This window comes from Papio anubis, chromosome 2, assembly GCF_008728515.1.
Source record: "Papio anubis isolate 15944 chromosome 2, Panubis1.0, whole genome shotgun sequence".
Taxonomy (NCBI): domain Eukaryota; kingdom Metazoa; phylum Chordata; class Mammalia; order Primates; family Cercopithecidae; genus Papio; species Papio anubis.
The window spans coordinates 44,816,671-44,843,355 of NC_044977.1; the positions used below are offsets into that span (position 1 = coordinate 44,816,671).

General features: G+C 43.3%; 1 protein-coding gene across 3 annotated transcripts in view; it reads right to left on the minus strand.

The window, feature by feature from the left end:
* HEG1 (heart development protein with EGF like domains 1) overlaps positions 1-26,685 on the minus strand; it is an 89,279-nt gene that overhangs the window by 44,203 nt on the left and 18,391 nt on the right. The window contains exons 1-8 of one of the 3 annotated variants that reach the window (XM_021934138.2): positions 19,712-20,837; positions 18,457-18,750; positions 16,445-16,747; positions 10,020-10,358; positions 8,491-8,826; positions 4,248-4,547; positions 2,140-3,525; positions 587-703 (exon numbers count right to left, since the gene is read on the minus strand). In XM_021934138.2, the coding sequence (XP_021789830.2) occupies positions 587-703; positions 2,140-3,525; positions 4,248-4,547; positions 8,491-8,826; positions 10,020-10,358; positions 16,445-16,747; positions 18,457-18,640 (2,965 nt within the window). In that variant the 5' untranslated portion in view covers positions 18,641-18,750; positions 19,712-20,837. Of the gene's footprint in view, positions 1-586; positions 704-2,139; positions 3,526-4,247; positions 4,548-8,490; positions 8,827-10,019; positions 10,359-16,444; positions 16,748-18,456; positions 18,751-19,711; positions 20,838-26,685 lie in introns of those variants that run through there. The other 2 variants (XM_009200144.3, XM_021934137.2) reach the window with 2 other exon arrangements.

The following is a 26,685-nucleotide window of genomic DNA, read 5'->3' on the forward strand; positions in this document are numbered from 1 at the left end:
CAAACAGCAAAACCATAACCCAGTATAGCAAGTACTTAGTAAGGGCCAAATGTGCTAGGTGTGGTGAGACCCCAAAGGATGAATATGAGAACACCCTTGCCCTCAGGGGGCTTGCCATCTATTGAGGGTGGAGGTGGCCATATAAACAACTGTAAATACAAGACAAGATTTGCATATATGGGGAAAACAGCAAATTTTAATGGAGGGGAGAATTAAAGACTGTTTCACATAACATCTGGACTACAACTGGAAGGACTTTAATTAATAGATTAGGGCGGCAGCAGGCGGATTCCAGGCTGAGGCATCAGCGCAGTAAAGTCCAGGGGCAGGAATAGGGTCCAGTGTGGCAGAAGTGTCGGGAACAGACACAGATCAGGAAGTCTGTCAGTGCCACACTACAGTCCATGCCACACTACAGTTCCTGACATTCTCCTGCAGATCACAACCTCAAGCGTGCTAACTCTCAAGTAAGCAGGGTATTAACTAAAACAGTCTATTCGTCCACATTTTGGAGGAAAAAGGAGTTTATTGGGTAGCCTAATGTGCTACTATAGTGTAGACCACTGGGCATTACTTTTTCTCTTACCTACACTGCAATCATCCCCTTGCCAGGAAGGCGGGCACCTGCAGTGGTAGCCACGGCTGGTGTTGTCTGCGATGCAATCGCCATCATGAAGACAAGGGTTCGTGGCACAGCTGTTGACTGCAAACACATTCCAGGAGTAAAGCAGTTAACCACACAGGAAATGTAAAGGCGGCTCTAGGTAAATATTTAATTCTCCCAGCTAATATTTGATTCTTACTTATTTTTGTTTACTTGCCCTGAAAGGCAACATTACAAAACTAAAAATGGGTTTCCCAGAGGTGCAGTGGGACTGCGTCCTGGTACTAGTTTGTGTTCAGATATAAATGTTAGACAATGGGATCTCTGAATGCAAGAACTGATTCTAATCAAATGCAGCTTACAGGTCACTCCATTCAGGATTGATGATTATATCACTTTGGTGACACTTAGAAAATTCGACTTGAATCAATGTCAACTGAAAGCACATTTTAGGGGGGAAAAGGATCTCTGATCAACTCATCCCCCTGCTAGAAGATTTACTCTGTGTGCGTGTGTGCACACGTGCCCTGGCCTTTCTCTTGGGCTGGCATGGGGATGGTTTGCTTATGAGCCTCCAGTCCAGGTTGATTGTGGTTGACAGGTTGGAACTGTACTGCTCACTGAGCTTTCTGCTCCAGCCACTACAAAGCATCATCTCTTCTTTCCTTCTTCCCTAAGACGCCAGTTTCCATTTCACTCCTTCTCCAACAGCAGTTTTCCTTTCCCGTGTCTGGACAAGCCAAAAGTGTAATTTTGAACATGACATGAAAAGATGCATCATCCTACTTCCTTCTACTGTTCCTTAAATGACAAAGGATTATTGGGCTGACTTTACTTTCCTGGTACCAGCAACTTCAACATGGCTATAAAAACAACCCTAAGTGTGATATAAAGGAGCCCTGGCCGTGCAGTCACTGTGGGAAAAGGTTAGTTCACCATCTTTTCATTTACATGTCTCCCCACTCCCATTTATCAACTAGCCACACATTCTTTGGGAGACAAAGGAGCTTGGGCTTCCCTGGATCAAGAGAAACCCAGTGATACCAAGAAGCCCCCTGGTGACTGGGGAGCCCCTGACTCAAGAGACTCTGAGATCTAATCCAGAAGCAGATACCCAGTTGATCCCTGTCCAGCCAGGCCATCTAAGCTTCTTTACTTGAGTTTCTCCACCCTGCAATCCTGCTTCACTACCCTCCTCTGACCTCTGAGGAGTTAAAGGCATGCTTGAAAAGCTCTTACAACTACAGGACACTAAAAGCTGCAATTGTACCATCTACTGATGTGACACATGGCCAATGCATCCTTTCCTCTTTATTCAGGAAGCATTATGCAACACAGGGGTGAGAAAATTAGGCCTACCCATGACCTTCTTTTACACTTTAAGTGTTTAAACAGGAAGCATTTTAGGTCACAAAACAGAGGCTATTTCAAATGCCAGCCATTTCTACAAATTCACATGAACCCCGAGCCCCATGTAGCTCTCAGTGCTGGACTGGGCCTTGCAGTTAACATGTGCTTGCATGACTGTGTTTTACCTGAGGCTGAAGAGGACAGTGTTGTTGGTGACTGTGTGCTGCTCTGAACAGCAAAGGTGGCAGATTTGGGAGCCAAGGCTTCAGCTGTGGAAACAACTGTGGTTTGGGGAGAAGGAGATGTTCCGAGGGAATGTGAAGCTGGGCTGTACTCTGCTGTAACGCCAAGTTTTGTGGTCAATTCTTTTGCTGATGTGGGTATACTGGTCAGAGGGATCAATCCAGTGGTAGCATCTACATTCACTTGGTTCCTTTCTGTGCTGATGCCACCTTCTGTTGAGATTTGAGGAACTAGAATTTCAGGATGGGTCAGCGAGAGCTGTTTTCCAGCTGTAGTCTGTATGGCTGTAAGACCAGTGACCAGAGATGCTGTGCTTGACAGGGTGCCAGGAGTGGTCCTAAGAGGATGAGAGGTCTTCAGAATGGTGGTGGTGAAAGCTGGAGACATTTGTGCTAAGTTGGCGCTTGTGGCTAGAAGGGTTTGCTCTGTGGAGGACTCTGTTAAGGATGGAGGCAAAGGAGAGCTCGTTGTTATAGCTTTGGTGGACTCTGTGGGCAGAGACACCAGGCTTGGTGACTTTGATTCTGTAATGACTTTCTCTTGGTGTGGGGTGCTCCGGTTCTTAAGGTCTGCAGTTTGACTACTATGGAGCATTGTCATAAATGATGTCATTGTTGATGTCTGAACTGAAGTCACAGGAGTCTCTGTTACCCTGGGCAGGACTGGGGTAGAAGATGACTGTGGTAAGGTTGTTTGTGAGACAGAAAGTGGGGCAGATGTAGATGTTGTTAAGGATACTGGTAAAGGTGATGGTGAGGAAGACAATAGTGTGAATGCATCAGAGGTAGACTTTAGTAGATGCACAGAGGCCCCAGTTGATGGCAAAATTGATGAAAATAAATGGTGGGATTGTGACACAGAGGGCAGAGGCAAAGGAGGTCTTGAAGAAGAAGAAGAAGAGGAGGAGGAGGAGGAAGAGGAGGAGGGGGAAGAAGAGGAGGAGTCACTAACAAACTCAGCATCAGTGTCCAGAACAACCGAAGTGTTTGGCATATTAATGGTGGGTGTGTAGGATGGAAGGTTGGATGTATGCAGAACTGGCGACTCAGTAGAAGGCTGAGCATATTCCCCGTCATAGGATGAGATGTTACTTCTCTCAGTCTGAGTATGAGAAAAGGAGGAATAGTCTGAATGTGAAGAGTTTGAGATCTTAATATAAGAAGTTGAGCTCTCCACGATGTCTGAGGATGAACTGTTATCTGTAATGGACAGTAACGCCCGTTCTCCTTTGGTGAAAGTAGATGACAGGTAGGTGTGGTCTGTGTGGTCACTGGAAGTCCTTTGTTCAGTAGCTGTGCCACTCACTTGACCGTAGCTAATCCCAGTGACTGTAAAGGGAAAAGCCAAAGTTAGGTCAAATAAAAGAACAACAAATCTCTGAAATATACACTATCAAACAGACTTTCAGTGTCCTGGAACTCAATGAATTCAAGTGGGTGAAACACTTGCTTTGGAGAGGTGGCTTTCAATGGTGAGCACTCTGAACAAAGACATTGTGGGCAGGCAGGAGTGGTCAGTGTCTCCTCTGAGCAGTCTGACCTTCTGACAGAAGCAGTGGTATTGGCAGTGGAAATGGTAACAAAAGAGAAGTGGGGACTAAGAGTCTAAAAATGGAGAGGAGTTCCAAATTCCCTCCACATGCCTTTTTCGATAAAAGCAAACTGCTATCTGAAAAGCTCTTAAGACCCCAAATAGAATAACTGTTATGTCTAAATGAAAAAATGAAAACCTTCCCAACTTGCCATTCTGTAGAATGAGATATTTCTTTCCTAGGAGATTGACCTCAGCCACAAGTGGTTAGTCTCTTATTTTAAGTCTCCCAGCAGACACTATCCCAAATTCCTGAGGTGAGTGTGTGTGGAGGGCTGGGGGTGGGAATTGGGGAGGGGTGTTCACCTTCCTGACGTGGGAGAACCTAGAAAGTTCTCTCCATAAAGAGCTTATAAGGCACTTTCTGGCTTGACAGCTAACTGAATCATCCCAGGACTGTGAGTAAATTAATAGATGAGCTGAAGGGATGTGTTAAAAGAGACTGTGGAAGACATCCCACCTCCTAGGGCACTGGAGGCAGCCAGTGACCGTGAGACCAGGCCCATGTCGTCCGTCACGTTCACGTGCAGAGAGGCGCTCTCTGTTTCTTGGGGCATGGTCGCTGCATGGCTGCCCGCTTCCCCAGAAGTCATGCTCATGCTGGTGTTGGTGAGGGTGATAGACCGCAGTGTGCGTTCCCCGTTTCCAGTGACAGTAGCCAAGGTGTGGGTGCCGGGAGAGGGCACCCCAGAAGTCCTGTCCTCTGCATTGGCGGAACTGTCACCAAGCGCTTGGCCCGGCTCTTGGCTGTCTTCCAAGGCTAAAAGTAGAGCGAAAGAGGATGGCTGAAAAATGCAGGGCTGCAGCAACAGGATTGTGCACCAAGCCTCACTTCCTGGGCCATGGGAGCCAAGACACTTCCCTGTACTCTTAGGGTCTTTATCTGAGATGTCTGTTGCTCTTGTAAACATGGCTCAGTGATTGAAACCTCAAGAGGAATTGTGGATCAGCACATCTGTTCAGGCACCCTGGATTTATAGGAGGGTACGTTACTTTAGTAATGGGATTGATACTGGATTTTTGCTCAGTGATACAGAATAAATAGAGTTTATGTCAGAGAAATTGGTAGTGGTGGTGAGGAGGTAAACAGTGGGTGAAAGACTAATAACCCTACTGGGGCTTTAGACATTTGCACAAGGCCCAGGAGGAAGGCCATAGTCCTCCGTGGAAGGCTCTTCCTTCTGGAAGGACCAGGAATACATGAATGGCCACAGGGCCGGTCATTCCAGAGCATTAGTACAATGGCAAAGAAATAGCCTGGGGTTGGGGGTGAAAGGTGGGCTTGTTTTTTGTCTTCTTTCATTTTTTAAAATGCATGTGTTTTATTCCATTGATGGGGATGGAATAGGGAAGATGACACATGAATAAATGTTCTTTTCATTCTCTTTTGGGTATATGTTTATGCTACAAATCTAAAGGGTCTTAGAACTAATCTTAGATTGTTAGATTATGAGATAAACCCTTCTTTTCAGAAATGATGAAAATGAGGTCCAATTCTCCTTGGCCTAAATCCTTCCTAATCTGGCTGTACAAAAACAAAACAAAACAAAACAAACAAACAAACAAACAAACAAAAAAACAGGCTCTTTTCTGGTTCTTATTCACATTCCCAGCCCAGACTGGTTGTCAGTACCCCACGGCCATGCTTTGATGGAAAACAGTGTAAAGCTGAGTGTTGGCTAAATTCATTTTGGGATAGGTTTGAAATGACAAGAGACAGGAATGAGCATGGGCCACGAGCATCACTGAGAAAGCCAGAAGCCAGAGAGGGATGCAACTCAAGCCAGGCTGAAGGGCTCGAGACCTGTGGAGAGCCAACCAGGAGAGGCTCAAGAGCAGGATCTAACTGAGTATGATTTCTCTGGGCAAAGAGAAAAAGGCCTTGGATAGGGAGATCCTAAACTCTCTGTTAAATGAAATTTAGGCCAATGACCACATCAGGGTTACAGGCTCAACAAAGTAGAGAGAGAGTCAGACATGAAATGGAGGGGCTGAATCTGAATGCAAAAAAGGCAGCGGGTCAAGAACTCTAAAAGGCTGGAGTGCAGAACCCGTCAGCTTTGGGTGACTCTGAGGGAACGAGATAAAGCATTGTGTTAATCCACAGTGAGATGGTTTCAGGAATGTGGCTACTTTCTATCTAGCTCTTTGTAACTGAACTCCAAGATCTGATCACACTGAAATCATATTTTCCTCTTGAACCAACTGAGCATTAATTGTAGAGAAGAGGGTACTGAAGAGATGTAAAAGGGAAAGGCTATGAAACTCAAGATCCTGGTTTGAGAAGGTAGAAGTCCTGACCTCCACAGTAGTGAGGGTGAAAAATGATTCCTTTTGCTTAGGAGACAGATAATGCGTTTTCCAGGCACAGACATAAAAGAGCATAAATATCCCCCGCTCGTATGTGTGGTATTTTTTCATGATAAATGCATGCTTTTCCACATCACACGAGTATTAATAAATGCTAATCTTCCTCATCAATTAGGATTCTCATATGGGGGAAATGAAGCTATTACTAGTGACTTGAGAAGTAAGAATTTAAACCTATTCAAAGCTTAAATGATAAGCTAATACATTTTTGCTTTAGTCAGAATATACTTTACATTGATAAAAGACTTCTGAGAATTGTTTTAAAAAATTATCCCAAAGCATTATTAAAAAGAAACATCAAAAGAAAAATTTTCTCAAATTGACAAATTGGACTTCTTCAAATTTAAAAACTTTTGTGCTACAAATGATTCCATCAAGAAAGAGAAAAGACAACCCACAGGAGAAATGTCTGCAAATTATATATTTGATAAAGGACTGTATCCAGATTATGCAAAGAACTTTTTTTTTTTTGAGACAGTGTCTCTGTCACCCAGGCTAGAGTGCAGTGGCACGATCTCAGCTCACTGCAACCTCCGCCTCACAGGTTCAAGCGATTCTCCTGCCTCAGCCTCCCGAGTAGCTGGGATCATAGGCATGTGCCACTGTGTCTGGCTAATTTCTGTATTTTTAGTAGAGACAGGGTTTTGCCATGTTGGCCAGGCTGGTCTTGAACTTCTGACCTCAAGTGATTCGCCCGCCGCAGTCTGCCAAACTGCTGGAATTACAGGCGTGAGCCACCACAGCCAGCCACAAAGAACTCTTACAATTTAATAATAAAAAGTCAAATAACCCAATTTTAATAGTCAAAAGATTGGAATAGACATATTCAAAGAAGACATACAAGTGGCCAAGAAGCACATGAAAAGATGCTCAGCATTATTAGTCAACTGGGAAATACAAGTCAAAACCACAATGAGATGCCTTCACCCCCACTCAGATGGCTATAATCAGAAAAGATGGATAATTACAAGTGTCGGTAAAGATGTAGCAACATTAGAACACTTGTACACTGCTGGTGGGAAAATAAAATGATGCAGCCACTTTGGAAACGAGTTCGGCAGTTCCTCAGAAGGTTAAAAATAGAACAGCCACAGCCACATAACCTGGCCCTTCCTAAAGAATTGAAAATTTACGACCACATATACACTTGCACCCGAAGGTTCACCAAAGCATTACTCATCATAGTCAAAAGGTGGGAACAACCTAAACATCCATCAATCGATGACAATTGATAAACGAAATGTGGCATATCCCTGCCATGGCATATTAGTAAGCCACGAAAAGGAATGAAGTTGTGATACAACATGAATGAACCTTGAAAACATGACACTAAGGGAAAGACACAAAGGACCACATATTGTATGATTTCATTTATAGGAAATGTCTCGAATGGACAAATTTACAGAGACAGAAAACACAGGAGTGATTGCCAGGGACTGGAAGAGGGGAGAATGGGAGGTGACTGCTGATGAGTTTGGAGTTTCTTCGTGGGGTGATGGAAATGTTCCGGAATTAGACAGTGGTGATGCTGCACAACTTTGTGACTACACTAAAAATCACTGAATTGTGTCCTTTAAATGGGCAAATACAATGGAATGTGAAATACCTCAATAAAGCTGTTTTTTTTAAAAAGAGAGAATTTATTTGAATGAATGCGCCGACAACTACTAACAAGAAGGTGAGATTTTCACCTTCCAGAAGCTCTGTGACTGAGGCAGGTATGGAGTTATGGGTTGGCCACAGGGAATGAGAGGATGTGGACAGAGAAGTCCCTGAGCTATGTGTGGGAAGACGAAGTGGCAAGAACAGCTTCTCAGAGATGTACCAGAAAAAACTGGGGGATATATAGGTGTATCTGTATCAACCAGCCAGAATAAGGGCCTGGGAAATAAGGAAGAAAGGTGGAGGGGCCTGAGGAGTTCTTTCATTCACTCATGCTTTTTTTGGGGGGGGCGGGGGGAGAGTTTCACTTTGATTGCCCAGACTGGAGTGCAGTGGTGTGATCTCAGCTCACTGCAACCTCCACCTCCTGGGTTCAAACAATTCTCCTGCCTCAGCCTCCCAAGTAGCTAGGATTACAGGTGCCCACCACCACACCTGGCTAATTTTTTGTATTGTTAGTAGAGACGGGGTTTCATCAAGTTGGTCAGTCTGGTCTCGAACTCCTGACCTCAGGTGATCCACCCGCCTCGACCTCCCAAAGTGCTGGGATTACAGGCGTGAGCCACCACCCCTGGCCCTCATGCATGGTTTTAATATGCCACGGATTTCATAAGCATCGTGAGTCCCTCTCTCCTCCATGGGGCACAGTTGCATGCAATGGAAAAACTCACTCGAACGTTCTCCACGTGGTGCTGATGAATTCAAGCTTTCCGAGGAAGATGTAGATGAAGACTCTGAATAATTCCTATCTCCCAACGCTGTGTGACTTCCTCCAGACTGTACAGTAGAGTCTGAGAAATGGGTCAACACTGATGCATTCACACCTTCAGGGTATGAAGCAGAGCTTCCTGTCACATCTGCAGATGTTGTGCTGTTGGTCAAGAGCCAGTGTTCAGTGCTCGCTCCACCTCTTGTGGGTGCGACTGACCTAGACACAGTCTCGGTCTGAGACATGGGACTTCCATTTTGCACGTCAGAGCTGCTGGCAAGCTGATGTTCTCCAAAGGCTGTAAGGTATCATAGGAAAAAAGGCCATGACATAGATATGAAAGAGATCCCTTGGCAACAAAGAAGTGAGACCTCTCTAGGGAAAGATTCTTTGCCAAGGAACCTGGTATGGTGTTTATTAAATGTATTATGCACTATCATATTCTAAATAATTATTTCAAAACTCTTGGGTGGCAGCAAGGTAGCAATACAAAAAAGGATAACTTGCTGAATAGGGGACTTTCGAAACAGCATGTGCAAGTAGCAGAGTAACCTATAGGCTTGCGTGTTTCATTCTCTTTCCCATAGAAAGTGTTTGAGAGAGTGAGTGTGTGGTTACATACAACAAATACAATGCACATAAACATAGCGCACAGTCAGAGCACTTTCCTAAAGCCGTTCTCTTATGAATAAAGGTTATTCTAATACCAAAGTATAGCAGAAACAAAAATCAATTAAAGGATCAAGCTAAACCACGAATTTGGGAACAATATTTACATCTGCACATTTATGTGGAAAGACAATGTGTACACAAAATAACTGAAGCTAGTTTAAAGAGTGGGCCAGGCTGGGCACAGTGGCTCATGCCTGTAATCCCAGCACCTTGGGAGGGCAAGGCGGGAGGATTGCTTAGGGCCAGAGCCCAAGGCCAGCCTGGGCAACATTGCAAGACTCTATCTCTACAAAAAACAGAAAAGTTAGCTGGGTGGAGTGGCATGCACCTGTAGTCCCAGCTACTCCGGAGACTGAGGTGAGAGATCATCTGAGCCTGGGGAGGTTGAGGCTACAGTGCGCCGTGATCATGCCACTGCACTCTAGCCTGGGTGACAGAGCCAGATGTTGTCTTCAAAACAAAATAAAACATAAAGAGCAGGCCAGCTCTCAGCTTGAAGACCATGCTGTAGAGTGAAAAGAAGATGGAACTGAGAACGCTGAGGCTAAGGTCTCAACTCTACTGAGTGAGCCAGATGGCCAGGCACCCATTACTTAAATCCTCAGAGCCATAGTTTTCTCATCTATAAGAAAGCAGGAGGAATGACACCTGTCTGACTAACTTCACAATGTTCTCATAAGAGTGACCATGAAAATGCAATAGTGCCATTAAAAAGCATACTTTTCTCTGGAGATTACAAATGGTCTTGAAGAGATCCCCTAAGAAAATTCAACAATTTACAAATGTCCCTAATAGATCAAGTAAAGATGGAATACTTACTTGGGGAATCATTTTGCCAATGCAAAGATGTACGTCCAAATTCATTTTCTGTAGATGGTTCAATGAATTCCCCATCCGCTGGATTCCCAGTTACTCTACTGTTTCTTCTTGATTCCACGGCAGAGGGTGAAAGATGGACTGAAGCTGAAGTCGTGGCAATTTTGGAGTCCTTAGGGAAACCTTCTGTCTTGCTCACAGGTCCCAGACTGACCGTCAAAGATCGGAGTGTTCTCGGGCCACCATCAGTGAACACCGTGGCAGCGTGCATTGTCTTTGTCTGATGGACTGAGGAGCTCTGGAGGCCAGTGGAGCTGTTAAGCTTCTCTGTACTTTCAGAAGCTACAACAGAAAAAGATATGCTTCAAAATTACTCAGGAGTGTAAGAAAATCACTGTATTAGAGATACAAATGATGTTTCTTACATTTTGGCGGATACATCTAAATACCATGGACCTAATATAGATACAAACATATCTATACACACACATGTGACCAGGACACATGCCCTCACTCTCCCCTTACTAGTTCTAATTCTCACAGAGGAAGGTGGAGAACACCGAGATCCCTCGCCAGGCACAATGAGAAGCTTATATGTTATTTGCATTATTTGTTTTTTAAAAAGGAAGATGAAAATGTCTGCTGAATTTTACATGACAGCTTAAACAGGACTGGCCACTGTGATAAGGTTTTTGTTATTTTGCTCTGCTTTGTTTTAGCAATGTAATGCTTTTGTTCAAATGCTGTTATTGATTAAAATCTCATACATAAAATGAATAAAAGTGAAGCTGCTGCAAGGTGGCCCACCCCAGGTCACTACTAAGGAGGCCTAGGGTTTTGCAGAACACAGCTGGAACGCTCATGGCCTAGAGCAGTAACTCCTAGCCTTGTCACCTTCAAGGGTTCTTTATATTCCCCACCTCATGGCCACCCTAAGCCTTACGCTTTGAAAGACTATTCACCAAACTGCATTTGTTAAGTAACAGAATTTCTAACCAGCAGGAAATACTTATTATTACCCCACAAATTTAATTCCACCCAAAAGCAAACAGGCTTCATTGTCATACTTTGCCCCATTAAGCTTTAGAGACCAGCTCTCAAATCTTCACACTACTCCAGTGGGCCCCTTGGAGATCAAGGACTCCACGAGCAGTTTCTCTCATTGATGGACGGCAGCCACGGGGAAACTGTCAAGAACCTCAAGGAGTGAATCAGACACTATTGGTCAAAAGGCATAGTCTGCTCCACATAAGTACAGGTGGCTCCCTTCCATAAATAACTTTCTAAAGGATGCCCTGAGAACTGACCTCCAGAAAGGTCTATTAAAATCTTCACTCCAAACGGGAATAAACTGCAGGAAAGCTTAGGGAATGGAAAGAAACATGGTGGGTAAGACTAAAGGCACAAAAAGAGAGTGTCTTTCTTCTTTTTAGCCTAAAAATGATAAAAAGTATTCTACACCTATACAATAAAAGGCTTTGAGCTGTTAATTATGGCCTAGAAAAGGGAAAAAGGAAGTTGTCATTATAAACAATTCCTTGAAGACCAGTCCTATGTGTAGTTGTGACCACAACCACAAATAAATTTTAAATATCACTACAGCAAGAGAGAGAGAGAGAGAAAGAGAGCGAGCAAGCATGGGAAACAAAAAGGTTCCTCTCACTCTTGTGCAAAACCATAAAACCAGCTACATCTAGAACACAGCCAGCAGCTCTGGTCACCCCACCTTAATGGAGACAAAATGAAGATGCAGGCAATCTATAAAACTAGTAATGGAAACAAGAAACAGAAAGACCTGGACACAAAAATAGAGTCCCAGACCACCAAAATCCACCTCTACTTAAAAATATAAACCAAACCAAACCAAACCAACAAAACATATTTCAGTATTTAAAAAAAGAAAAAGAAAAAAAGAAAAGAAAGCATAATAGACATGCCCCAAATCCTCACTCAACCACATGGCTTCTCAGCCCTAACTTCATTAGCGTCATCATTTATATCCACCAAATTACAGCCTCATCAGCTTTCTGGAGGTTCTTTCAAAACACTTCTATTCCCAGGAAACTGCATGAATTTCATCCATTCAACATTCCCATCAAAATCCAGTGATCGACCTGGTGCAGTGGCTCATGCCTGTAATCCCAGCACTTTGGGAGGTCGAGGTGGGTGGATCACCTGAGGACAGGTGTTTGAGACCAGCCTGGCCAACATGGTGAAACACCATCTCTACTAAAAATACAAAAATTAGCTGGCTGTGGTGGTGGGTGCCTGTAATCCCAGCTACTCAGGAGGTTGAGGCAGGAGAATTGCTTGAACTCGGGAGGTGGAGGTTGCAGTGAGCTGAGATTGTGCCACTGCACTCCAGCCTGAGCGACAAAGAGAGACTTGGTCTCAAACAAACAACCAACCAACCAAACCAAACCAAACAAACAAAAAACTCCAATGGTGATACTGAATTCAGCCTGAAAAACCCAGGCCTGTCCACCTCTAGTGAATTTAGCAAATCAATGGAAATGAAATATAATTACAAAAGTCACAAATGCTGAAAGTCAGGAAAGGAAAATGGCTCTGTTTTTCCCTGACTCTGAGAGCTCTGCAGAACATTGCTTCTTTATCTCATTATCTCATCATTATCATCATTATCAAAAACTACCATTCACTGACCAATTATGACTTGCAAGGAATTGGGCTAAGTACATTATGTACAAATCTCACTTAGTCCTCATGGGAAAGCTATGAACTGTGTGTGAATACTTTGACAGAGTTGGTGACTCTTTGTACAAAGAGAAAATGTTTGGTCAAACTAATCTACAAACACCACTTATATTACTAAATGAGCACCTGTTAAATAAATCTAGGGGGAAATGTACCACATTTCTAATCAACAGGCTAGATTCTTGGTTATTTAATAATTGCCCTTCTTGCTCATTTCTACCCCTAAAGCAGCCATTCAAAGATGGAAAGACCATCCATCTGGGGGCAGAAACAAGCCAAATTCCTGATCTTTATAATGGGAGGTTGCAAGAATGCCTGCTCGTCTGCTAAAAGTACATGGGTCTCTCTTCAATCATAGCACAAAACACTGGAACCTCAGGAACACGTCGGAATGCTCAACCTTGACCTGACCGCAATCCAGAACTTGCCAGAAGTGCAGCTGAAGCAGCTGATATTTGAGAAAGATACGCCACATCTACAATCTTCAGAGTTATTTATGCTCTCTTTCTTTACAAAGTGAAATCATCACAAAGCAATTTACCTGACCACAGTAGCTTAGCTACCCACAGAAATACTTTCATGAGTTGAGATCCATTAGTATACCCTCAGCTCCTATTGAAAATCTATATAAAATATCAGCTTTTAAAGAACATTAGCACAATTTCCACAAAACAGCAATTGAAGGCATTTTGCATTATGATTCTCAACGTTTCTTATATAAACCGTCCTCTTAAAATGTACTGCCCCCAAACACTTATGCCTATGGATGAAATTGTATGCTTACTTTATCTGAAAACAATCGCATGCCCCACCCGGTTTCCCTTTGTGCCCTGGTTTCCAGGAAGCTCAGTACTAAATTTAGTGCTCAATTGTAGCCACTCTCACACAATTCAACATACACATATCTCTTTCCACCTTCAAAAGGGAGCTTTTTTCCCATTTGTTGCTTTGTTTGCTTTTCCCTCCGATGATCAAACAATACAATGGTCATTATTTAAAAATATGGAATGTATAGAAAGATATAAAGCAGCAAAAGATGTAAAGCAGCAAGAAAAACAACTTCCAATGGTTTCTGATCTCTTTTTAAAAATCTGATTCCATTCCCTAGGCCTATACTTGCTTTAACACTGTAAAGCATACAATTTGGTTTTGGAAGCAGGTAACTCCTGGCTATCCCAGCCTCGGAAAAGGTTATGTTGCATGCGTGTGTCTGGGTAGCTGAGTGAAGAGTGAAACGAGGCACAGAATACAAAGGCTGGATACACGTGGAATCACAGATGCTGAAACTAGAAAGAATCTTTCAGATCATCTGCTCAAATCCCTTCATGTTCCAAATAAGGAGCCCCCTCCTCTCTGTGCCAGGCTCCTAGCTATCTTCCTTGTGTTCACCTAGTGAGGCGCATCACTCATCGGACTGGTGTAAGTGCCAGGCTTTTCACAGGGTCACATTTCCTAGTGGGTGGAGTGGCCAAGTGTTCACAAGCCCCGCTGCATTCCCCCTTTGCTTTTGTTTTTCCAGAGCTGGCCAACCAGGCTGAGTCGACTCCAGGTCTGCCTGGCAGGTCCTGCTGGCTCTCTCTCAGCACTCTTGCCTGAGTGCCTAGAGCTCCTGTATCGTGTAGTCAGAAAGGGACAGTCATGTCTCAACAATTAGATTCAAGGGGAAGACTCTGGTTAGTGGGTTAGCAGATGCCAGCCCAGCTTTAAAAACAGAGCAGAACTTTGTTTCCCATGTAACTTCAGATCCTTGTGCATATACCCTCTGCATCCCCACAGGGAGGAGGGGAGGCTGGCAGGATGGATTCAGACATACTTGGATGCCTGGTAAGAACCCCATTTAACAGCACCCAGAGCCATTTCTAATATCTAAAAGGGTGGTGGGACTCTACCTCAAACTGCACACACAGTTCACTAAAAAGGAAGAGAAATGCTCAGTAAAAGACTCAAGAGATATGAAAGATATGATGAAACTCACCAGCAGTTAAAAGTATAAGCTTTTAAAAGGATGGATGGTAAAAGAATTTCAGGAACAATTATATTTTTTAGTGTTGAAAAATATAGATGAAAAAAATATATAGGTGGATATAGAGTCATAGAGTCAAGTCCAGTAAAGTTGGAAACATAGGCTGATTTTTCAAATATACCACCAAAGTAGGTTGAATTTAAATTATAAATATTAAATGATCCTGACCAGAATCAAAGCATAGCTTCCTAGAAAATGCTTCCTTTCTACCATTTAGTAAAGTTGTAAATCACTGAACCACAGAACTTTGAGGCTGGAAGAATTGCAGCTTTTATCCAATCCAACCAATGTTTATGAATAATGTTAAAAAGCAATCTTCTAAAAACATGAATCATAAATTATATCCAAATCCAGTCAGCAGGAAACTGTGTACAGGGTATGTGGAAGAGGAACTGGCTGCTTTAAACGGGCACTCCAGAAGGGACTTCTGGCTTTAGTTTTGGCTTTGATGACACAAACCCAAACTCCCAGTCTCACAAGGCACTTTCTAAAAACCTCTGACCTATAAAAATTTTGCAATGGCAATTTCAGAGGCAACCTAACCTCTATTTTCCAAGAATATTTCCAACCCTCTCTGTCCTGCTCCCTATGGTACGAGGACGAAAACACAAGCAGCACAAACAAACACTGAATAAAACCTCAGAGAAGAAAAAAGATGGTCAGAGCTTCCAATATTCTCTTTGGCCCATGGCATGAGGTGCCCTGTGAGGGTATCTGGGCACATGCTAATCCCTATGTCTTATCGGCTACACCTTGTTCTGGGGCGAGGGGGAACCTAAAAGAAGTAACAGACACAGCCCATGTCCTCAAGAGGATTACAGTCTCTCTGGGCAGAGAGGCATTAGATGACCTGCTGTGACAAGGTGTACAGCACAGAGGACCAGATGGTTGAAGAAAGGCTCGGGAATCCCTGACCTGAGACTTAACCGATGAGTAGTAATTGGAACAGCAGAGAGAGAGGCGAGCACTCCACAGCTGTAGTTACTAATACCACACCTTGCAAACTCCTGCGTTATATCTGTTTTTGTTTTTTTTTTTTTCAAAATGGCACCTAGAAAAATGTACACTCCTGTTTTCTTTACCACCAAAGGAAACATTTTTGCAATAATGAAGAAATAAAATCTCACTCCTAATCAAATGGTACAATGCTCACCATTTCATGCACCCCAAGATAAGGTCTCTTGTTTGAGAATAGACAACAAGAGCTGGGTGCGGTGGCTCACGCCTGTAATCCCAGCAATTTGGGAGGCCGAGGCGGGGGGATTCCCTGAGGTCAGGAGTTCAAGACCAGCCTGGCCAACATGCTGAAACCTCATCTCTACTAAAAATACAAAAATTAGCCGGGCATGCGGATGGGCGCCTGTAATCCCAGCTACTTAGGAGACTGAGGCAGGAGAATCACTTGAACCTGGGAGGCAGAGGTTGCAGTGAGCTGAGATTGCGTCACTGTACTCCAGCCTGGGCGACAAAAAAAGAAAAACTATGTTAAACATGGGCCTCAATACTGAGATAAACTGGGTAGGTTGTACCTACTTCCACCCCAAGTACCTGGCATTAGAGGAAGAGCATTTTGGCTTGATGTCTTTTCCCCTTATTCCCTATTATGAGTATGTAACTAGCTGGCTATGCACATTGATTTATGTCTACTTCGGGTGACTTCTGAGTGTTAAGCTGGGTATGTGGCACTCACATGAGGAATGGTCTGAGAGAGGAGAGGAAGCTGCTGTCCTATAGAAATGCATCCAGGAGAGATCTGGTCCTGAGGAATTTCTCTTCCTAGAGGGCATGGTCAGCTCTCCCATCTCCAAAGCATGAAGAGAGGACGGGCTCCAAGCCGAAGTGGTGGCCTCTTGGCTGTGCACAGTCACTTCTTCTGACAGCCCCATCAACCTCTCTGTTCCCATCTCCAAGGCTGTTCCGCTCTTTGTTTGAAAAGGGGCAATTCTTTCATCGAACTCTGAACTGCTGGATGGCAGGTGAAGACTTTCCGAGGCTGAAAACAGACAGCTACAATTAGAATTCCACCAGCAGACTTCAAAATGTCTTAATATGCTTTTAGGGGGCTCAGTTCTGACACCTACAAAATATACACACATGAGAAGAAATTAGGATAATAATTCATTCTACAAAAAATAAACTCCTGAAAGAGACCACAAACCAAGCCAGAGACTGTTATTAGATCTCACAAAGATTCTGTGTATTGTGGTAAAATTCTCAGAAAAGGGGCTCACTGGAGGTAAGTATGGAATCGGAGATCAGGGTTCTGATCATTAGGACCCAGCATCCACATTCCACCAAATTGGTCCCAGAATTTACCTGAATGCAATATAAACAAAATCCCCAATATCTAGGTGACCAAGAAGACCAGGGAATATCACGTGCAGAGTTTCTAAGCTCTGTAAGAATCATTTATGAATACAAAAGACTTTCATATGCATCTTTACAGGATCAAGCCCCTCCCAACCAGATCTCCTGCCACTAGGACCTGAAACCATGGAGTCATCCCTGATGGCTTCATCCTTTACTTTCAGGCCATCAACAGATCCTATCACTTTTCCTTGGTGAAGTCTCTACCAATCCCCTCCTCTTTATCCCTGTGGCCACCAGGCCACATTGCAGCACCTGATGTCTGAATTTCTCTGTCTGCCTGGGTGGTCCTTTTGACTCCAGGTTCCCTCCATCCTCCCACCCCCATGCTAGACATCCTGTACCTGCCTGCCGGGTGAATCCTCCTCAAATTCACTTTAGCTATGTCACTTACTTGCTCAGAAACCTTCACTGACTCTTCCTACCACACCAAATCTAAACTGCCAGGTTTCTAAAGTCCTCTGTGATTGTCCCTAACCCCATCCACACAATGGTCCTGCCTGCTCCTCCTCTCCTCTGTGGGCAACTGATACCCTTCCCAAGGGAGGCTGCTGGCCTTGCCACCCTACAGACAGGCCACACCTGTCTTTCTCTCCTCTGCACTTCACTCTCATTGTCCAGGCATTCCACACCTCAGCACCCCCGCCACCTTGCTCAGATACACACACATAAGCTCTAATCCCAGTTTGGAAACCTGTTAACTGTTTGACCCACACGTATTGGGTCAACTAACTTCTCTGAGCTTCAGTTTCCAAATGCCTTAAAGGAGAACAACATGATCTAACGGGCTTGCTGGAAGGATTGAAAGAACAGACACGGTGGTATGTAGTAGGTCCCTAATTAATGCCAGTTTTTCTTAGACTTCTCTTCCTCGATGAAATCTTACCCACTGAGCCCCAGCACCTTCTTGACATTCTTTGCTAAAAATAGCAAACCACCAGGCTGTGCACACCAGAGCAAGAACAACCGTTTGGGCCACATGAACACAAACCAAACCCAAGCCTGTCCCAGCTATGCATCCCACAAAATATAGTGTCTCTGAGACCCTCGGGTGTGGCAGGCTCCCTGGAAAAGGCACAAAGTTTGGATTCCACTGGCCGTGGATCACAGATACCACAGGACCAGCGAGGCTGCTCAGCAAATCTGCATCCTTGTCTGGTCTGTATTGACAAGCATAATACAAATGAGGCCTAAGTCACAGGTCTGACCCACCCCAGCCTAGGAAACTTGGAAGGGCACAATGGTTCAGAATGGGGGTTGTGGGGAATGGCAGAAACTTTGTTTTCCAGGACTGGACACGCATGCATGAAACGCACATCATCAGCACAAGCTCACCTAAGGTGCTACTCTGGGAAGTCAGAGCTGTTGCAATCTCCAGCGAGTACCCAACAGGCAAATTGGTGAAGTTTGTTCTACTTGAAGAGCCATTCCTTCCTCTAGCCTCTGCTGTTTCAGCAAGTAGAGTGAGGTTTTCTGGAGCATCCGAAGCAGCATAGCTCTTCCCGGAGGTCTGAACCATCACGCCCTCTTTGGAGGACACTGTTGAAAAGTCCTCTTGATTCTGATAGAAGGTGATGTTTTCTATGTGGGACTCAGTGTTACTTTCTGGCCAGTGTTTCCAGGCAGCATCTGAAACAAGAAGAGGATGCATCAGGGAGAACTTGCAGGCTTCTGAAAAGAAAAGTAAACCTTCAGAAAAGATACTATGAGACACATCAGTAGAGAGGGAATGTAAATAAAAGAATTTTGGCCAGGTGTGGTGGCTCACGCCTGTAATCCCAGCACTTTGGGAGGCTGAGGCGGGAGGATCACCTGAAGTCAGGAGTTCAAGACCAGCCTGGCCAACATGGTGAAACCCTGTCTCTACTGAAAATACAAAAAAATTAGCCAGTCGTGATGGCAGGCACCTGTAATCCCAGCTACTAGGGAGGCTGAGGCAGGAGAATCACTTGAACCCGAGAGGTGGAGGTTGCAGTGAGCCAAGAATGTGCCATTGCATTCCAGCCTGGGCAACAAGAGTGAAACTCAATCTCAAAAAAAAATAATAATAATAATTTCTCCTTTCTTTTTTCCCCATATTAATTATTCTTATAATCCAGAGGAAGGAATTATGAAGCAACAATACAATACAGGATTAAATTTCATTGTACATAGAATAAATGATAAAAATTTATTGATAGAAAGAGATCAGCATGGGGCTCATGGAAGAGCAACTGAACCTCTGGCACCTGTGCAGGTCAGAGAGGGAACTGGAGAAGGAAGATTGGGGGTAAGCATAAGGCAAGAAGCATCTCATATTTGCCAAAATTGCTAAGTCTGCCTCCTGGGGTGGTAGGAAGCTATTATACAAGCTGGCAGCCCTTGACCCTGACACCTACTCTTGCAGGTGGGAGGTGTAATGCACAATTCTGATAAAACATGAAGACTCTGGCAATATTACTAAAACTTGTGTGATATGAATGGGTTTGAGGCAGTAATCCCAAATTGAATTTATCTGAAGGAGATAGTCAAGAATGTGGACAAAGATTTAGCTGCATAGATGTTCATTACAGCATTGTTTACAATAGAAAAAGGAAAAGAAAGAACAAACCTAAAACTCTTTCAGCGGGGGAGGGTCATGCATCTTGCCCAAGTCGCACAGTCAAAAAGCAGGAGGGCCAGGCAGCCTGCTCCAAACCCAGGCCCCTCGCCCGCCAGCTGTGCTCAGCTGGAAGGGAAAATGGTGGAGAGGAGTATGGTTTCCAGTTGGGAGTGCTGAGGAAATAATGCTCTTGAGTATGGACTGTTACTTGAAGCCTGTATATTAGGAATGTATTTATATTAGTCAGAAAATACATTTAAATGATAGTTAACGTCCATAATGCCCAAGATGGTGGCAAAGAGGGTATTAGTTAAAAATGTTCTGAGGATAGTTAAAGTTGGGGGTTAAATTGGGCAAGAGTAAGTCATGTGTAGCATCAAATGCCATTTGTCAAGGCAGGAGGTTCAGGGTCAGAGCAGGTGTGTGGGATGCCCAAGTCCAGTCCAAGAAAGCTGCCCTGTTACTCTGGAAAAGTCTGTACCCAGCCTGGCCACTGCTCAGAAGCCAAAGCTGGGCCACTGCTGGGTGCTGGGCCCCTAAAAAATAGCACCAAAACCAAACAGGATTCTGAGAACACTGTCCTTTCCCCATACATCCAAAACAATATGGAATCCAATATCAAATATGGGTGCCAATTGAGGGACACTGAGAAAGGGTGAGGACAGGACCACGTGATGTTGTCGCTGATTACGTGACTCCCTGAAAACAACATTTAATTTTCCCCACTTGGAAATGGTATTTCTCTTTCTGCTTGGGAATGGGGACTGTGGGCACTGGTGAGAAACCTCTGCGGGGATGAATGGAATCACTTCTATTCATATGAATCAAACAAAAATGGCAAACCGTCAGACAAGTAGAAGCTGCAGGCAGAACCTACAGTTTGTATCTAAATACCACACACACATACATACACACATACATACATACACATACCCCCACATATACCCCTCACACACATACACACACACACACACATACACATGCACACACATACACACGCACACATACACACACGCACACACACACACGCACACACACGCGCGGAACAAGTTATCTCTCAGATCAGTGCTGCCTAAGCAATACTGAGTCACAAACACAATCTACAAGTGTACACTTTAAATTTTCTAGTAGCTGCATTTTTAAAATTAAAAAATATGAAATTAATTTCAATTTTAATATTTTATTTCACTCAGCATATCCAAAATATTATCACTCAATGTGTAACTGATATAAAAATATTGAGATATTTTATATTCTTTTTTTGGTATTAAACGTTTAAAATCCAGTGAATGTTTTGGGAACCACATCTCAAGAGTTCCATAGCCACACGTGGCTGGTGGCTGCATCACTTGCCAGTGCAGTTCTAGATCGATGGTTCTGAACATTTCTCCACCCTGATTCACTCCTTCTAGAAGCAGTGGCTCACTTATTTGGGGTTAGGGGGTGATGATTGCAAAAAACTTCCAGAAGACATTCTGACAAACCTTCCTGAGAGAATCACTTCCTCCCCAAATCCCTTGAGAGTTACTGTTTTTATGCCTCTTGATCTGTTTCCTGTGGGTGATAATTAACAGAGGCTTCCTGGAGGGGGAGGGAAGTTGCCATGCATCTGGGCTCCTCTGGGGCCCAGTTCCAGACAGGCAAGACCCACGTGCAGCTAGAAATGGGACGTGGAAGGGCGTTTCCAGGGGTAGCCACAAGGCCTCCAAGTTCAACTTGAGAGCCTAGGGTTACAGACAGCAGTGGCCCACAGGACACGCTCCCTTTGTTCTAACTCTGGGAGCTACAAAGGCAAGTTGGTCTCCTGGGAGGAGGTGAAAGGTCTGAGGATGCTTTCTCTCTCCTCTTGGTTAACTGTACACAATAAGAAATTATTCCCCAAGGAAGCCAGAGAGAAGCGATTGTGCGGAAGCAGAAGGGACTCGAAACCCATGCCCCAAAGCTGGCCAGCTGTGAGCAAAGGGAAGGCAATGAACTTGGCTCCATTACAACCTTCAGACAAGGTGAGACTCAGCCATTGGTGAGTGTGACGGGGCCTTTGAGGAGGCAGCTTTGTTCCCTTCCTCTCCAGGGACCAGGAGTGGAGGTCCAAGAGCCCAGTCAGCTCAGGGAACTCCAGTGCAGTCTCCGAGGGGAAAAGAACGGCCACATGCAGACAGGGCAGGACCCACACTGACCTGCGCTCTCTTCCTGGAGGGGTGACTAAGGATGTAAGAAAGAAAAAATGCACGCTATAAACAAAACTAAAAGGCAGACAATAGTCCTGCAGTATCCTCAATGACCCTGCCACTAAAAACAACTCAAAATGCTGAACAAAATATATTTTTAAAAAAATTTCTGAAAGCATTGCTGAGCTGGCAAGTAAGTAAAGAATCAAATCTTCTGAGGCCAAAAATGAACCGTGACTAGGAATCCAGAGAAATGAGCTAATGTTGAGGCTGGCAGCTGCCCTGGAGGCACCTGTTCAACATTTGTGACCTTGAATTTCTGTTCTGATGGCTGCCGAGAATCAGGAGATGGGAGACACGATTCTCAAGGAGGGAATCCAACAGGAAACCACTGTGTAAAGCTGGGACTTTACACAGCTATGTCTTGGGTGTAAGGCAAATAGAAACAAACCTGCCCCACAGAAGGGCACAGCAAAGAAACCTGGCCCTTCAATCTTGGTTTCAAGTGAAAGAAGAAATAAATCTCACCCAAGAATATATAACCATAAAGCTAGCCCTCGTATGGGTGTGCCGCATGTCACATTACCTCTGTGGTCTAAACTAAGGATGTATTTACGAGTGGTCCTGAATCCTGCGAATGTACTAAAAACCACCGAATTGTGTACTTTCAAAGCGTAAACTTTATGGCATGTGAATCAGGGGCCTCCACACCCAGGCCACGGACTGGTAGCGGTCCATGGGTTATTAGGAACCAGGCTGCACAGGAGGAGGTGAGCAGTGGGCGGGCGAGCATTGCCACCTTAGCTCCGCCTCCTGCCAGCTAAGCAGTGGCATCAGATTCTCAAAGGAGCAAGAACCTTATTGTGAACTGTGCATGTCCGAAAGATCTAAGTTGCATGCTCTGTCTGAGAATCTAATGCCTGATATGATCTGAGGTAGAAGAGTTTCATCCCAAGCCCCAGCCCACCCCACTCCACCCTATCTGTGGAAAAATTGTCTTCCATGAAACCGGTCTCTGGTGCCAAAAAGGTTGGGGACCACTGATGTAAATTATATCTACAACACACACACATCCTGTTAATAATGGAGCAGGGGCGGTCCTGATGGATAGTGCCTTCAGGTACCTGTATTGTGTAGACACAAATACAAATGCTCTCCAGATAAACATATCTTCAAACCAGTTGTTATCACTTATTGATAACATTCTAAGGAATAAGAGACCACAGTCAAAAATCACAAAATACATGAGAAAATGAGGCATCCATGAGGAAACAAGACATCCATACCTCTTTGTCTGGTAACTCTAGTATTTGAAGTCTTTGCTTGTTAAACAATTGCCAACAAATTAGACAAGCAAAGACTTCAAATGCTAGAATTACCAGACAAAGAAGTATACAAAACTACATTAGAAAAAAATGTTTAAAAAAGAGACTATAAATAATAACCCAAAATATTTGAAACAAAGCTAGATGGAAATTCTAGAAATAAAAAAGTAGTAATTGAAATTTTAAAAACTCAACAGCAGATTAGATATGACCAAAGTGAGAATTAGAAAATAATTATAATTCACTAGGCATGGTGGCTCACACTTATAATTCTAGCACTTTGGGAGACCAAGGCAGGAGGATCACTTGAGCCCATGAGTTCAAGACCAGCCTGGGCAACATAGTGAGACCTTGTCTCTACAAATAATAAACAAAATTAGCTGGGTATGGTGGTGCATACCCGTGGTCCCAGCTACTTGGAAGGCTGAGGTGGAAGGATCGCTTGAGCCCGGGAGATGAAGGTTGCAGTGAGCTGTGATTGTGCCACTATACTCCAGCTTGGACAACAGAGTGAGACCATCTCGAAAGAAAAAAAAAAAAAAAGAGTTAGAAAATAAATGATAATAGAATGCTCAAAATGAGATTTAAAAACAGAAAAATATGAAAAAGAGGTTAAGAGACAAAAAGAATGAGAAAGTCCAACACACAATGGATTGGAGTTTAGGAGGAGAAAACAGAGAAAGTAGAAGTGAAAATATTTCTTTAATTTTTATTGTTTTATTTTTTATTTGAGACAGAGTCTCACTTTGTCACCCAGGCTAGAGTACATCTCAGCTCACTGCAACCTCCACCTCCTGGGTTCAAGCAATTCTCATGCCCCAGCTTCCTGAGTAGCTGGGATTACAGGTATGCCACACACCTGGTTAATTTTTTTGTATTTTTAGTAGAGATGGGGTTTCACCATGTTGGCCAGGCTGGTCTCAAACTCCTGACCTCAGGTGATCTGCCCACCTCAGCCTCCCAAAGTGTGGGGCTTATAGAAGTAATATTTCAAAAGGTAATGGCTGGAAAATTTCCCAAACTAATGAGAACTATAAACCTTCATTTTATGGCGGCTTCTTAGGAGACTAAATTGAAAAAGAAACATATACCTCTATCATAGTGAAACTGCACAAAAACCACAGACTAAGACTAGGTCTGAAAAGCAACCAGAGGGGAAAGAAATGATAAATCATCTATAGAAGGTGACAATTACAGCTGATTTCTCAGCAGTGACAATGGAAGCCAAAAGACAGTGGATAAATATTTTCAACGTGCTGAGAGAGAAAACTATAATCGTACATTCAGCAAAGCTATCTTTCAGAAACATCTTCAGACTATCAAATAAAAACACGTTCAGTCAAAATTAAGCTTTTCAACTATTCCTACCAAAGGAAATTATAACAAATTTCTTTCAAGCAGAAGAAAAACAATCCTTAATGAAAGATATCAGATGCAAGTCAATGTAATGAGCAACGAAAACAACACATGTGTGAATAAATCTAAAGGAACACTGAATTTATGAAATAATAACAATAATTTCTCATTTGTGAAATAAAACAAGATGGAACAAATCCTGCATAACAATAGCTCATAAGTCTGGCATGGGATAATTAGAATCATGGTGCATAGGAGAAGGTTAACTTTGAGTTCTGTGAAAAACGCATTTAAAATATCTCTCTAAAGAATAGAAATAGAGGCCTGGCATGGTGGCTTATGTCTGTAATCTCAGCACTTTGGGAGGCTGAGGTGGGAGGATTACTTGAGGCCAGGAGTTTGAAACCAGCCTGGGCCACATAGTGAGATACTGTCTCTATCAAATAAAAAAAATTAACCAGGCATGGTGGTACATGCCTGTAGTTGCAGCTACTTGGGAGGCTAGGGTGGGAGGATTGCTTGAGCCCAGGAGGTCAAGGCTGCAGTGAGCTGTGATGGTGCCACTGCACTTCAGCCTGGATGACAGAGCAAGACCCTGTTTCAAAAAAAAAAAAAAAAAGAATAGAAATAGAATGTGTCACTTCCAAATTGGTAGAGCTTGGAATGATAGAAAATGAATACTGCCTAAAACCAAATATTAAAAAAAAATCAATAATAGATAGCAACATAAGCAGGTTAGAGATATGGAAAAAAATACTAAGATAATCAGTTAAAAGGGTTGAGAATGTTTGATTGTGGGGAACAAAAAATGATGATGATAGGAGTAATCAGAGTTTTATTACAGCCTTATACAATCTATTTGATCTTCAAACTATGTATAAGTCTGACAAAAATAAAAGCTATATTTGTAAAAAGTTGAATGACAAACAAGGGTAAATGTCTGCAGTGCCTGATAAAAATGTTTAGCATCCTTAACACACAAAGAACTTTTTCAAATCCCTAAGATGTACCCCTGTAGACAAAGAACATGAATGTGCAATTCACAAAAGGAAATATATAAGTGGAGAATAAATACATGAAAGTGTTGTTGAAAAGCAAGGTACAAACCCAAACTAGAAAAGACCTTTTATATTACTTGTTTATTTTTGCATATCAAATTGGCAAAGATTTAAGAATAATATCTAATGTCGTTACAGGTACTTTCATACGATATTGGTAAAAATACAATTAACAGTCTTTTTGGTGAGGAATTTAGCAATCCATTGCAAAAGCATTAAAAATAGGTATATATTTTGGCCCAAGAATTCCATTTCTGGAAATGAGTTCTAAGGAAATGATTAGGAAGTGTGCAAAGTTTCGGGTATAAGGAAGTTTATCACAGAATTGTTTATAATAATGAAAAGTGGAAACAACCTAAATTTCGACAATAGGGAGTTAGTTAACTTAATTACGAGACAACAACATTTTAAAGGACTGACCAAAATATATTGTTGATACAGTTTTTCTTATGTATTATGCTCACACTATATTGTTAAATGCAAACACAAATTACAAAATAGTATGTATCATATGATTCCATGTTATTAAAAATATATCTATGACAAACGTGTCTCCTAAGAAAAAGAACAAAAATGGCTGGTATCTTGATAAAAGGATCCCAGGTCTACAGACCTGGAGAAGCCACTTAGGAATGGGCTTTCTGGGATCCCCAGACTGCCTCCTAAGGTAGGTGAAGTCTGTAGACCTTTTATAGAAAGTTGGCTCATGCAACTTGCTACTAACCAAGTGTGCAGGTAGGAGTTCCAGTGACATTTCTGAAACATAATATAAGCATGTGAGTGGCTTTTGATGGCATAGCTGAAAGACTGATGAGTTTCCTTGTGCCTTGGCTGCTCTGCCCCTGGATGCCTAACTACTCTCAGTAACAGTCCTGGCCGTAACTGGTGGCTCATGACCACCTCCCCAGAGCAGCCAGACACAAGATACACCCTTGGCCAGTGCAGCCACTGCTGGCCCCTGCTGGCCCCAAAGACCTGCCTTCTGTGGTTCCACCTCCACTTCTTCTCCTTAGTCAGCGGGCACCAGAGTTGCCTGCACTGGTGAGAAGCTACTGCTTTCCGTGTCTCTAGAAATT